The sequence below is a fragment of the Vipera ursinii genome (genome assembly GCF_947247035.1).
Source record: "Vipera ursinii genome assembly, chromosome: 1".
Lineage (NCBI taxonomy): Eukaryota > Metazoa > Chordata > Lepidosauria > Squamata > Viperidae > Vipera > Vipera ursinii.
Genome location: NC_139512.1, coordinates 334,483,895 through 334,498,964, shown reverse-complemented (window position 1 = coordinate 334,498,964; position 15,070 = coordinate 334,483,895). Strand labels below are relative to the sequence as shown.

The 15,070-nt window shown below is 40.9% G+C and overlaps 1 protein-coding gene across 1 annotated transcript in view; it reads left to right on the top strand.

Annotated features, from left to right (window-relative positions):
• GAREM2 (GRB2 associated regulator of MAPK1 subtype 2) overlaps positions 1 to 15,070 on the top strand; it is a gene marked incomplete at its 5' end in the record, with an annotated part of 34,056 nt that overhangs the window by 202 nt on the left and 18,784 nt on the right. The window contains one exon of the mRNA XM_083348793.1: positions 11,736 to 11,876. Coding sequence (XP_083204919.1) covers positions 11,736 to 11,876 — 141 coding nt within the window. The remainder of the gene's footprint in view (positions 1 to 11,735; positions 11,877 to 15,070) is intronic.

The window sequence follows — 15,070 nt, the reverse complement described above, 5'->3', positions numbered from 1 at the left end:
GGGGTTGTTGCCGCGGCTTGAGAGAGATTTCCGTGCGTGTGTGTGTGTGTGTGTGTGTGTGTGGTCATTTATGTTGTCAGCAGGGCGGAGGGTGAGAAGGCGCTGTCGGTAAAATCGGGAGGGAACCGGGGAAGCGAGTGGCCGAGCGAAAGGGAGGGTGGAGGAGGGAGGCGGAACACAAACTTTGCCGAGTTGCGTTAGATTTCTTTCTTCCCCTGAAGCTGATCCCGCGGGCAGCGCGACACCAAGGCAGATGCTCCGGCGCCAGCCTCGTGGAAATTGAAGGCAGCGTTTCCCAACCTTAGGAACTTGAAGATGCGTGGACTTCAACTCCCAGAATTCCCCAGCCAGCTATGCTGGCTGGGGAATTCTGGGAGTTGAAGTCCACGCATCTTCAAGTTCCTAAGGTTGGGAAACGCTGATTTAAGGGACGGCTCTTGTACTGCTGCCGCGGACAGGATTTCGACGGCTGGGCTGCTGCAGACGAACAGCCCGCGCGGGCTTGCGGCGAATCTCGCCCGGCATCCCGCCTCTTCTGTCTCGTTCGGCCATTGCGAGCGCAGTCCCGGTTCCTCCCTCCCGAAAGGGGAGTCCCGGGATTCCTGTCTGAGACTCCTCTTACCGATGAAGCGGGATTTGCACCGACAATGAATGTGGCCTGCCCATCTGGTGCGCGGGGCTGGTGGGGGAGGAAGCCCGGTACCGGGAAACCGCTGAGCGGTTAATTTACTTTTAACTGGACTCTGGTGTTTATTTTGTTTTGTTTGGTTTTAGCGGCCGGTTCTTCCCCTCTCCCTTCCCCGTAGGGTTCATAGGCGATCTCTTGTACAGATGCCAAAAAAATGCGCTGCGGGATCGGAGGGATGGTTTTATGGCAATTTCGCCCTCTCTCCCTTGCCCCACTTTTGTTCCCTCTGATTGCGAGGAAGGATTGCTTGCAGATCCCTGGGGAGGGAGGGAGGGAAGGCTAGGGGGGTGGCAAGCTGCCCGGCTTCGGGTTTTGTACAGCGTGAGAAGAATAGGGAGTTTGGGTATGAACGATGTTTTGAATACTAATGAAGAGGGAAGTCTGCTTCCGTCCCCTCTTCCTCCCACCCCCCCGTTTTTCTTGTGAATGGATTGGGGGGGAGGGCAGGGCTACGTATACAATAGCCCCCCACCCCGCATGACTCGGTTATCTGTATCAACCCATTTCAAACTCCTCAGTTGTATGAAAAGCCTAAGGAAGCGGCCCTGAGTTGTCAACCCTCCCCCCCCCCTTCGTCCCCCAATACCAAGAGGAAATGGAAAGCTGGTGTGTTCCTGGAGGTTTGCTGTTGTTGCTCCGGGAACACAACCAAGTGCATTGGCTTCACCGCTGTAGCCACCAAACGGTTAGACTAGGTGGACCCTTTGCCTGATCCAGGAAAGCTCTTACATTTATGATGAGTGGTGCAGTGGATTTATGCAACCTATTTAAGGAGAAAAACTGAAGACCAATATGCAGAACGGATTAGCTTTGATCTTGGTTAGGGTGTGTTTCCCCTAGTTTGCTGTTTCTGAGTATTGTGCTAATCCAGACAGTGGTCTAAATAACCCCCCTGTAAGAGCCCATCAGAAAAGGTCCTTTGAGGAAGGCTGGAAAATGGTTTCTCTACTTTGAGATAGTTGTTCCACCTTAAAATGTTTGATAAAGCAGGAGGAAATATGCGAACTCTGCGATTGGAGCGCCCCACCAGAATAAGTTATTCAAAGGCGCTGTAGACTGCTTTTCCCATCCAGAGGCTGGTTAACTCCATTAAAGGTAAAGATTTATACAAGCCAGGGAGCTTCTCACATTCCCTGTAAGGACTTGATGCCTTGAGAATATATGAAAAAAGAATACCCAGTGCTGGATATATTTTTTTCATCACTAGGCAGAATGATCCTTCAGGTGACATGGCCAAACCTGGAGCCCAGAGCAACTTTTTAGTGGGCCTGTTTCAAGTTAGATATACAAAAGTGATGGAGAAACAGCTCTGGGGAATAGCACTGTTAATGGACACCTGTTATTATCTTGCTGATTTTTACTTCAATTTCCATCAACCCCAAATTGGCATGATTCTCAGAGATGTAATCCCAGGACAGCTTAAGGACACTGGGTTTCTTACTCCTGCTGTACTGTTTTAATACTTATTGTAGGGGGGGAAAGGTGCTAGTTTATGGTGACAAAGCACGAGAAGGAATCTAGTATCACCTTTTCCAATTAAATTTTTTTATTAGACATACATTTTGTAGGAGGATGCATGTTATTTCATCAAATGTGTAGAGTGGCTAGACTGCTGTTGGATTTATATTGGGATGACAAGTGGGAAAGGGAGGGGAAGACAGGTTGATTATGTAGATCTGATTATATATGAAATAGATTATAAGTATCTTGAAGGGACGCGGTGGCTCAGTGGGTTAGGACGCTGAGCTTGTTGATCAGATGGTCGGCAGTTTGGCGGATCGAATCCCGAGTGCCGCGTAACAGAGTGAGCGCCTGTTATTTGTCCCAGCTTCTGCCAACCTAGCAGTTCGAAAGCACGTAAAAATGCAAGTAGAAAAATAGGGACCACTATGGTGGGAAGTTAACAGCGTTCCATGTGTTTGGCATCTAGTCATGCCGGCCACATGACCACGGAGACGTCCTCGGACAAGTGCTGCTCTTCGGCTTTGAAACGGAGATGAGCACCGGCCCCTAGAGTTGGAAACAACTAGCACGCATGTGCCGGGGAACCTTATAAGTATCTTTAAATCCTACATTAGTAAAGTCACTGTATGCAAGACAGAGTGGCTCTGGGGCTTTGGTCCCCCACATCCAGATTATATTTCATCTTTGACTCTGGATGGGGTGGCACTTCCCCAGACTGAGTTGGTGTGCAGCTGTGGCTATGGGGGTGGGGCAGGGAGCTTTGCACAGATTTGTCTAGTGTGCTAATTACACCATTTCCAGAACCAGGAGGCCTTGCTCACAGTCACTCATGCCTTGGTCACTTTCCCTTTGGATTACAGCAATGCACTCTGTGTGCAGCTGCCCTCAAAGACCACCCAGAAACTTCAAGTGGTCCAGAACTCAGCAGGGCACACTGAATTGCATGGCTCTAGGGCAGGGGTAGGCAACCTTGGCTCTTTTATGACTCATGGACTTCAACTCCCAGAATTCCTGAGCCAGCCTACCCCTGCTCTAGGGTTTACCCATTTAATACCTTTGTTACATGAGCTGCACTGATTTCCAGCTTTTTTTTTTTCTTCCAAATTACATGGTCATCACTTTTAAAGCCCTATGTGGCATAAGGCTGGGTTATCTGAGAGACCCCCTTTTCCTAAGGACATTTACCTGCCCTAACAGGTTAGGTGGCATGGACATGCTCCTTGTCCCTTTCTTTAAACATTGCAATTTGGGAAGCATGCCCTTTCTGTGGCAGCTACTGCCCTATGGAACACTCTTCCCCTTGAAGACTAGCGGCCTCTACCCTCCTAGTAAAGTACTAAAGACCTGGCTTTTCCCCCAATTGCTGGGATAAGATGAGGTGACTGCAGGTTGGAACCAGGGTTTTGTTTTCATCCATTTGGTTTAAATACTTTTGATATGGTTTTAGGTTTTATTGTAATTTATGGTAAAGTTTATTATAAGATGGGCATCTGTAAAAACGTTTCAAACAAATAAGTAAAATCTGGTGAAGTGAGGGGCAGCTTGTGAGAGCTTATTCCTCTTAATATAATTTGTTGGTTGGTTGGAAAAGGTTTGCAAGACTTCCTCTAGGGCAGGGGTAGGCAACCTCGGCTCTTTTATGACTCATGGACCTCAACTGACTCAGGAATTCTGGGAGTTGAAGTCCATGAGTCATAAAAGAGCCGAGGTTGCCTACCCCTGCTCTAGGGTTAACTTAGAATCTCAAGAATGATGTATTTACTATATATTACCTCTTTTTCATCGCATGCATTTTGGGGATGGAGGGGGTAAGATAGTTCAGCTCCAAGCTTGTTAGGGAAAATCTTTCAGTCCATTGGCCTCCCTTCCCTTGTCCAGCTGCCAGATTTTCAGGACCCATCCTTGTGTGATTTGCATCTAAAGGCTGGCTAAGGTGCCTTTTGTTTGAGAGCTTTGTCATTCCATTCCATCTCTCTCCAGCCCCACCACCCGCCTATTGCCGGCTCTGAGCTCCAGCTTTGTTGAATGTGAAGAAAGAATTAGTGTAAATCTGTTGGGAGAAACTGGTGCCAGAATCCAAATGGGCCAAGGAGGAAAGGAGATTGCAGAACAGGATCCTTTTTAAATACCTGGAAAAAAAATAACCTAAATAAATGTCTGACACAGAACCTTTTACTAGAATAATGAAGAGTTCTTTATTTGCAGATATATAGGGTTAGTTAACCAAATATATGACACAATTGTCTTTCCCTCATTTTTTCCTTATTAACCTACTGTATATAATGAGTGCAAAAGACCCTTTTCGATGCATTATGGTGTTTTTAAGTTTTTTAGTGACAAAAGACATACTGTAGAAAGAAAAGTAAAGTATGTGCCCCCGTTACAAGGACTTTGGTATATACGGTTTATGGATTATGGGAAGTGAAATGCAGCCCATGGGAGATGGAGCAGTAGAATTTGAAAACAATAGATGAAAACAGAGTAGAGAGGTAAGGTAGAGAGAGAGAGTTGTCCCATTAGGAAGAGCAAGTATCATCCTTAGATGGGCAACATGTGATTATTTTGTGCAGCTGGTAAAGAAGGGCATTATATGCTATCATTGGTGCCTGGTTTTTAAGGTGACACAAAACACTCTTCTTTTCCCATGTTATTTAACATCTATATGAAACTCCTGGCGAAGATATTCATCTGTTTATGGTAGGTTATCATGAACATGCTGTTGATATCCAGATAAATATATCTCTGCTTTGGATCAGGCAGGAGATATGAATTAGAAATGATTGGGATGCCTCAGGTTGAAACTCAATTCCAGATAGGTGGAGTTCTGTTCATCCGGAAACCACCGCTTTGTGGCTGGCCACTGCACTTTCTCTCGATGGGGTTGTGGTCCCTCTAATGGAGCAGGTCTGTGACTTGCAGGTTCTCCTGGACACACAGCTCTTGCTAGATCAGCTGATTGATTCTGTGTTCAGAGGAGCCTTTGCTCAGCTTCAGAGGATCTCCTATTTATTTATTTATTTGTATCTCACATTTATTATTTTTACAAATAACTCAAGGCGGTGAACATATTCAACATATTTTCTTCTCCTATTTTCCACACAACAACACCTCTGTGAGATGAGTTGGGCTGAGAGAGAGTGACTGGCTCAAGGTCACCCTGCCAACTTTCATGGCTAAGGCACGGTTAATTGCAGAACTCTTTAGAGTGATATTAACTTGTGTCCATGTTACCTTAGACTGGATTACTCAGGGTTGCCTTTGAAGACTATGTGGATATTTAAGTGGGTAGAGAATGCAGCAGCTCTCAGGTAGGTAAAAGCTGCTTTTAGCATTTTACACTCAAATTGTGGGTGCCTTGTTGTCTCCCAATGTGTTCTAGACTATAATTCCAGATGCTGATTTTGCCCTTCAGAGCTGTATATGCTTGAGTCCAGATTACCTACAGGACTCTCTGCTCCAAACAGACAGTAAGAACAGTATGAGAAGGCATGCTTTGGGTGTCCTGTCCAATATATTAAGGACATGGGAACCTGGAAGAAGGCTTTCATGATGGTGACCCTGTCCTGGAATATGCTACCCCTAGATGGCACTCAGACTTCTATTATTTTAGTGAAACAGTTAAAACTGGGGATTCAGTTGAGGATTTGGGTCTTGAGATATCTGTGGTGCAAAGCTGTTTCCATTGTAATTTTGAACTTTAATGATAAATACTATATTAAAATATTGAGAGTTAATTTACTGTTGATAATTGTTTAGCTTGATGTGGACCAGGATATCTTGAAGGAGGCAGGAAACAACCATTTGAATAAACAAGTCAAAAATAAATGTCACACAAATAATTTATTTACTTATTTATATTTCACATTTCTGAACTGCCCATATCCCACAAAGTTGCTGTATAGAGGGTAAAATTAGAAGAGCAATTTGGACAGACCCCTTTCCGTAGCCTCAAATAGGAAAATGTATGCAAGTGATATTTTATTATATTTGTTTTTTTAGATTTCTTTTGTAGGCTTAACCCTAGCCTTCTGAATAAAGTCTGCATAGAGTCTTAGTTATTTTATATGACATTCAGCAATGGAGAGTTTAAGATCTCTATGGCAACCCCCAAATTATTTTGTTTCTTTGCTATTTACTTAATCAATTTATGTGGCTGATCTCTTGCCAAATGACTCTGGGTTGCCAGCAAGGATTAAGAGTTAACAACATCCAGAAAGAAATGTCTATGGAGATTCTCAGTCATCCAGGTCATAGTTATCCCAAAAGTGCTTTTTCACTAGACAACTGGACTTTCTTATTTTTCTTTGAAGACATTTCACGTCTCATCCAAGAAGCTTCTTCAGTACAAACTGGATGGTGGGGAATGGAAAGATTTATACTCCTTCCAGACAGCTGATCATTTGCATTCTTTTAGCAAGGAGAAAGAATGCTAAAGGAATGCAAATTACCAGCTGTCTGCAAGGAATATACATCTTTCCATTCCCCATCATCCAGTCAGAGCTGAAGAAGCTTCTTGGATGTGAAGTGAAATGTCTTCAAAGAAAAATAAGTCCAGTTGCCTTGTGAAAAAGCATCTTTGGGGTCCAGAAAGAAAGTGGCAAAATAATATAAGATAACAAGGTAAAAAGTACTGTACCAGGGCTAGGCACATGACTCATACTGTTCTAAACATATTAGGCACATTATCTGGGCTACTGTTTTGAACATTGGGTATTTGAAACATTTAAAAATGTTTAGGTATAATTTTTTGAAACTCACCTATCATCCTGCAATAAGCAGCAGCAATAAAAATAATATTTTTCTGGATGTTCTGCTCTTCCCCAACCAGCCATCAAGAAAAAAACCAGGTTAGATAGGATGAGGCCAAATTCTTGGGAAATGATTTTGGGGAGATCTTCCTTTGAAGATATAAAATTGATTTTAAATCAAGCAACCTCACTTTAACTTGCCTTGTATAAGTTGCTGGATTTGTGCAATGCAATTAATTTGGCTACTGAATAAACACATTTTTTTAATTTACCATATCCTGCATTCATACTCTTAGTTACGAAAACATACACAAACAAACCCGAACTAACTAAGCTTAGTATGTTTTAGGAATATAGCCCAACCGACTTAGTAAAATATATTGTGTGACCATAACAGCAAGTGGTATTAGTTTTCAGACTCTGACTGAAAAATAAGCCAAAACAGACTAAAGCACTGAAGGTTTATTTTAGTGCAATGTTGGCTATCCCTTCTCTTGCGCTGTAGCTTAGCTGGTGCAGTAAAACGATTACCAATATAAAACAGACAATCTAGAATAGATTTATATTTTGGTGCCAAATAAATTGGCCTAAAACCAAAATGCTTACTTTATGTATAGATTAAATAAAACTGGGTAGGAAGGAAAGAAGTTTCTTTTGCATTCTTGCAAACAACAAGCTTAGCTAAAAATACTGAAGAAACCAAAAATTAGGTTTAGCAGAGTCCTCTCATTTTTTTAATATTCTGCATGGAATGCTTGATGATATTGAATATGGATATCTTGGATATCTGCCAAGATTTTCAAGAGGGCCAGGACGGACTCATCACCCCTATCCCAAGCTCCCCAGAGGTTATCCATGAATAAGACCAGCACCTTCTCAGTCCTATATCCCAGCCTAAATTCCAAATGAAAAAGATCCACATAAACCTTTTTTCTATCCTTATTGGATTTAAGCTAAACCTACTTGATCAACAAAATGTAAATCACCGACAAAACAACAAATGATAAGCAATACATTAGTACTAGAATTCTGCGTCCAATTTGCTTCTTAAAGTAGAATGCCGTTTTATATGTTAGCAGCCTCTCATACGTTAGCCATTCTTCTGAAGAAGGGATTAAAGTATTTTTTCAGTAGAAAGCATATAGAATTTATGCAGCCATTGATATATACAGTTCAGTGTATTTTGAAGGGATATATATGGTTTAGAAAAATATTAATAAGAATATCCTGGTTGTAATGGAATTACAGCCATCAAAATTGTGCTCCTTTCTACTATGAAGCCTTTTTCAGAATTGTTGACCTTTACAACGTTGCCACCACATATGAAAAAAGGTTCTAACCTTATAATTACATTTCCTACAGTTTTAGGAAATAGAATTATTCAGTTTAGTGATCAAGAGTGCAGTAACATAGTAAAACATCTTATGCCAATTTTCTCTAGGTAATAATATTCCAAATAAATCTGATGTTCTTCCATTAGAATTCCCAGGGTTCCATCTCAATAACTATATTCAAATTCTGCCTCCATTTAATCATACAATCCTTGTTTCATTATTATTTTTTTGGTAAATATTATGTAAACTGTCAAAGCTGAAGAAGTGCATAAGTTCAAGCTGTTGATTGGGCCACTGAAGAGACTCATGGAGATGGAAACCAATCAGGTTCAGAAGTGTCCACAGAGGATCTGCCTATTATCAAAAGGACAAAAGCACGGTTTTGTGGGAGCACAGCCCCTTTTGAACAAAAAGGGCGGAGCTTGTGTTGCATTGCTTATTTGCTCTTTTATACTCAGGGCTTTTTTTCTCATAGAACGCTCAGAACGGAGGTCCGGCACCTTTTTTGGATGGAACCTTGTAGGGTAGGCAAGGCGGGTTGTATGACATGTATGAGTTCCGGCACCTTTTTCTTTTACAAAAAAAGCACTGTTTATACTTTACTATTTATAGTACAGTGAGTATGTTTTCTTGGAAAAAATAAAGAACAGATGTGAAAAAGAGGCAAATACAGGGCTTTTTTTGTCATAGAATGCTCAGAACGGAGTTCCGGCACCTTTTTTTGGATGGAACCCTGTAGGGTATGCAAGGCGGGTTGTATGACATATGTGAGTTCCGGCACCTTTTTCTTTTTCTTTTTTGTTTTTTTTGTGTTTTTTTTATTGAAAAGTTTTAAAAATACAGTTTTCCTTTAAAAAACCCCCTTCCCCCTCCCTCCTCCCCTCCCTACCTCCCCCCTTCCCCCCCCTCCCCCCCTCCCTCCTCCCCCCCACCTCCCCCCAACCCCCCTCCCCCCCGGACTTCCCAGAGCTAAATACAAGGTATATATATATAAAAAAGCAATCATAAACAACCATATACTAACAACTATAAATTCTAAAATCCATCACTCTCTAACTTATATAGGATCAAACAAAACTTAGCATTATTAAATATATATAGAAGACTAAAATAGAAAAAGAAAAAAAAAACGAAAGAAGACTTATTCGAATGCTACATAAAACTTCTTAAGCCTATACTTGTTCTGGATAAACTCAATCCATTTTGTCCATTCCATAATATAATGTTCTTGCGAGTAATCTTTCAAATAGGCTGAAATCTTCGCCATCTCTGCCAAGTCGGAAACCTTTAAAATCCACTCTTGTATAGTCGGCAGTTCCTCTTTCTTCCAATATTGACCTATCAAAAGTCTTGCTGCCGTAACTAAATTCAACATCAACTTAGAGTCCACAACTGTAGCGTCATCAATTATTCCCAACAAAAAAAATTGCGGACAAAACTTTATCCTCCATTTAAAAATCTTCTGCATATTCCACCAGACCTTTATCCAAAAAGCCTTGACCTTTTTACATGTCCACCATATGTGAAAATATGTTGCCTCTTCATCACCACACCTCCAACATTTAGGCTGATAATTCGGATACATACTTGCAAGCTTTTTAGGATCTAGATGCCATCTATAAAACATTTTATAAAAGTTCTCTCTTAGACTTTGAGCTTGAGTGAATTTTACATTCCTCACCCAGATCTTTTCCCACGTGTCCATTGTAATAACTTCCTGAATGTTTTGGGCCCATTTTATCATACAATCCTTAACAAGCTCTGTTTCTGAATCGATCTCTATCAATGCAAGATATATCCGTTTAATATGTGCTGGTCCTTGATTTCTAATTTGCTTTATCAAATTTTCATCAGTCGTTGCAAATCCATTTTTTGGTCTTCTTTCCACCTGGCCCGTAACTGAATATATTGAAACCTTTTTCTTTTACAAAAAAAGCACTGGGCAAATCTGAAAGAGATTCATAGGGAAAAGATTAATTGTTTATAACTTTGTTTTGTAAAGGAAAAATCAAGAGCAAAATAAAAGAAAACTTTACAAAAATGTCTAAATCAACCAATATACAGTATGTAAATTTATTTTATTAAAAATATTCAGTTTTCATATTTTTACGTGAATGTGAAACACAGCATTAAATATCTTTGGTATAGTAAAAGTCAATTAACCAAAATAGAGGACAAAAGTGAGTTTTTGAAAAAATAAATCTAAAGGATGGCTTTCTGAAATAAAGGACTGTCTTTTATAATAAAGGACATGTGGTCGCTGTAATTTATTGTTATTTTTTATTATCTAAGTCTTGTTTTATACCTTTAATACATCATGCATGGCTAAGATGAAATTCTATCTTTGTGTATTTCTATATAACTTCCCTGTGTATTTGGATATTAAATATAATATGCTGTATAGGATATACATTGTATCCTGGATTATTTTGTGGATTTGGAATGCATAGGCCTTGTGCACCCCAATGGTTGTGGGGGAGAGGGGGGAGGAGTAGTAGTCCAGCACTCTTCACTGCAGGCCCAGATTTAGCATCAGTACAAAGGATTTTGTTCCAAGCAGGGCTTTGGGCCTACAGCTCTCGCCATTGAGCACAAAGGATTGTTTCTGGGGCAACCTATCTCTCTTGGCAGCATGGGCCTGCTCTTCTGATGCATTTGCCTGGGGGAAGTGGAGAGGGATGAGCTGGCATCTCAGGGGTGTTCTGGGCCTGAGGGAAGAGCTTTAATAAAGTCTTCCAGTTTCTCTCATTCCTGGGATGACATTTCAAGCGACAGAGTGCCATATTTAAGTGAGATGTGTATGTTAATCTGATGCATTAATTCTCTAGCATTCTGTACCTTGGTGCTTTTATTTTCAGCCAATTAGGCCCAATATTTCTGGAAAATGTAAGGTTAGGGAAGAAGGAACTTAGTGAGATTGACATGCTTAAAAGTCTTGCCAACATTGAATAATAGAATAACAGAAATGGAAGGGACCTTGGATGTCTTCTAGTCCAACCCCCTGCTCAGACAAATGGTTGTCCAATCTCTTCTTAAAAACTTCCAGTGTTGAATTGTTGGAGTGTGCATAGCTCCAGGTTTAAAGATGATGACACTTAAGACTCTCTGTAGCATTGCTTACATTGTCAGTAATGATTTGAGGAAGATTTTGCAGATATTGGCAGGATGGAGAATTTGACTGATTTGAATAGCTAGGTGCCTACAGGTCATATTATAGTTGGACCTTTATGCAGAAGGGCTCTGGGCCTGACTTTTGGAAAGTAAGGGTACTCAACTGGGGATTTACCCCATTAATATGAGAATATGTGGGAGCAGGCTTTCATTTTAATTGAACTCTTGATGCCATTTTTCATCTTGCAGCAGCTTCTAGGACAGCTCCCAGAATTCTGATTAAAGTAATCTGACTAGAATCTTCTCTCCTTTGTTGTCATTACAATAACTCTAAAAAAATAGTTGGGTAAATGCATAGCAATCTCACACCTCTTCTCATTTCTGTCACAGGGGAGTATGTAGAGGGGGTCAGTGACCAAGATGTGCTTCTCATACACTCCTGTCGTCAGTGGACTACAGTGACGGCCCACAGCTTGGAGGAAGGACATTATGTCATTGGCCCCAAGATTGACATCCCCCTCCAATATCCAGGTAACAAAACGGTGAGAATTCAATGAAATACATACTTGAAGGGAAATAGTGGAAAAGGGTTAGACAGCAAACTTTTAGATTTTTGTACAGATACTCTGATAGCTGTCATAACTTCTTGAATGTCTCTGCTTAGCGTTAGTTTCTTTTTTTTACTTTCCTTCTGATTAGTAGTGATGTATCTTTTCTGAAACCTAGATACATCAATCACATTGTCTGGGATGACAAACTATAAAGGGAAAAAGTCCTTGCCTCACAAGCTCATAAAATGAAGTTGGGAGAAATTAATAAGAGAAGATCTGGATTGCTTTTTATGGATCTGTGCCTAAAAGAAATAGAGCTTTAGGATATAGATTAGTAGAAATTCCTGCACTGTTGAGTAAGCAAAGTGTCAGCCAGGAAAGTTCAAAAGAAATATAGGAACACTTCTGATCAACCCAATGGCTTTATATTATTTTCAGATTAGAGGGATTGCTTAAAGTTTGCCCTCCAAGGCAAAATGGCATGATGAAACTGTGTTATCTTACTTTGAGAAATATATAAGGAGGTTGGGATACTTTTTTAGTTGTGCTTAGCAGCTTATAATTTAATTTAATAATTTAATTTGTATACCGCCCTTCTCCCAAAGGACTCAGGGCGGTGAACAGGGCAATACACAATAAAAATAGAATACAAAAATTAAAAAGCCATTAAACATTATGCCCATAAAATTAATACATATTAAAATTAAAACTATTTATAAAAAACCCAACCCCATCCCATCAGACCAGGCCAGCTTGTTCGAAAAAGAAAGTTTTGAGATCGCACCGGAAGGAGCGAAGGTCGGGGGCCATCCGGAGCTCAACCGGCAAGCGGTTCCATAGGTCTGGCGTGCCCACAGAGAACGCCGTCCCCCTGGGGGCCACCAGTTGACATTCTCTGATCGGAGGCACCCTGAGGAGGCCCTCTCTGTGGGAGCGCACTGGACGGAGGGAAGTTGACGCCGGCCGCAGGTGTTGCCGTAGGTAATCCGGCCCCATGCCATGAAGGGCTTTGATGAGTGTTGTATTTTAAAAAAAAGATACCTTTTTCCCTTTTTTTCTACACATTCCAGTTCCTCTCATGGTTTTGCTGCATATAGATTTTTCATCAGATAGGATCTCATGAGCTTCCCATTCCAGCTGTTATGGTTTTTTATTTGTGGAATCCTTGGTAGTCTCTGAGCCTAGTTGCTTTCTTGCAGACGTTTGGTTACCTGGCTAGGTAACAACTTCAGTGTTTTTAAATCTTTCTTCTAATGGGGAAAAATAATAAGCAGTTTTATAAGGTCTCCTTCTAGTAGAATATAACCAGACCTTTTCTTTCTGATTGTGTTTGTGGTGAGGTCTTTTAAGTAAATATGCACGCAGCAAGATGTACACCCAGTGTGAGCCAGTGTTGGCAAAGCAGCTACATAATGTGTTGGCTGAAATAAGAGTAGCTTAATAAACTCTACATTGTCATCTTCTATTAGTATTTCCTGACAGGGTTTCAGGGGATGAAATAATTTCCTGATATTAAAGATTGAAAGGAGCAGTTGTAGTTTGTAAAGCAAACGAAGAAGGATCAGCTATGTGGTATTAGCCATATCTCAGGCTAGACTTTTCATAATAAATAGGTCAGCAAGAATCAGGACTTCTAATTAGTAAGCTCAAGGGGGAAAAACTCAGAATATTAAATTTGTTGCAAATTGTTCTAGTGGGTAGATGGGTGAATGATATTTTTCTGTTTTCTATAAAAATTGTAATGGGAGTGGAGATCTATATTGCATATACTAGGTTTACACTTAGTTTCATGGTGTGTTACACAGTGGCAATAAAGATATTCTATTCTGTTCTATTGCACCATTAGACTGAGAAGTCCAAAATGTGCCAATCCGTTCTGTTGCCTCCCCTTTTGTTTTTTATTCAGTAAGAGAAGGTAGTCTCCCAGCTTCATTTGGAAAATCTGTTTTTTCTAAAGGGCTTTAGTGGGCCTGGCTTGTCTTCTGTCAGTTTTCATTTATGGCCTTATTTTTCCTTGTCTAGTTTCTACCATGCTCAGCCTCTCCATCTGTCCTGCGTAGGAGGAATCTGTTGAACTACAGCTCCCAACTACTCTAGTCAATAGTTGGACTTTATGTTAACAGTATCAAGTATCCTCACTCTTAGTCTAGGAGGTTTAATCGCAAACTTTCTTGGGCATTGTGGTCCTGAACTTGCTAATGCTTACTCCATCTTGCCTGAGTTCTAAAGCTATAGAAAGAGAGTACCGGTAGTGACCTGCCTCAGAAAATATGGTGAAGGTGAATGTTAAATGAAGACAGGGCATGGTTTGCAGGAGGCTGGTGCCTCCAGATCAGAGAAGGGAAAGGGAATTGCAGGCACCATGTGAGAGCACTGGGGAGGTGCTGAACAGATGGTACAGTAGGAAGGAGTGACTGGAGTCATGAATTAACAGAACTGACATCATCTCTGGTCCTTAATGAGACTCTTAAGTGCCTCCCATCTTTGGTAATGATGTGCAAGTATGAATAAATAATAAGAGGCAAGCGGACAGGAGCAGTTAATTGCTGCTCCTTGGGGAAACAGATGGGACAGGAAAAGAAGAGTAAGTGTGTTAACCTGTTTGTTGGCCCCATTCATAAAAAAGCCCAGAGCAGATGGTTCCAGTTTCAGCTTGCAAGCAAAGCAAAATGTACACTTCATTCCATTGTGAAACGATTGCTTTTGATAAGCAGGCAACTGCATGCAGGGAAAATTATTAGCTTGCCAGAATTGTTGGTTGCTGTTAAGAATGGTAGAAATGAGAAAGATCTAACCAAGCAGGCTTCCCAACTGACTTGAGAAATTCAAATCTTGTTGAAAGGAACAGGAGTTGCTTCAAAATTTCATTCCTTCTGGTGATGAAGACATGATGTAAGTAGCCTGTGCTATTTAGGAGAAAAGAGACGCCACTAAGATTTTTCATTTGAGAGATTGTATTGTGTCTAGGCAAAGGTGTGTATACATAAACCATTCTTCTTGGGCTGCCTTGGAAAATCAACTCATTTCATCTCCACTGAAGTGAATAAGGATATCTCAGAGCTATTTTTGTTCAGAATGGGTTTAAATATCACACAGAGGTTTCAGTTAATATGATTAAGCACGCTGAGGTCTGAGTCTGCTTTTGGCAACAGCAAAACACCCCTGAATGCATTT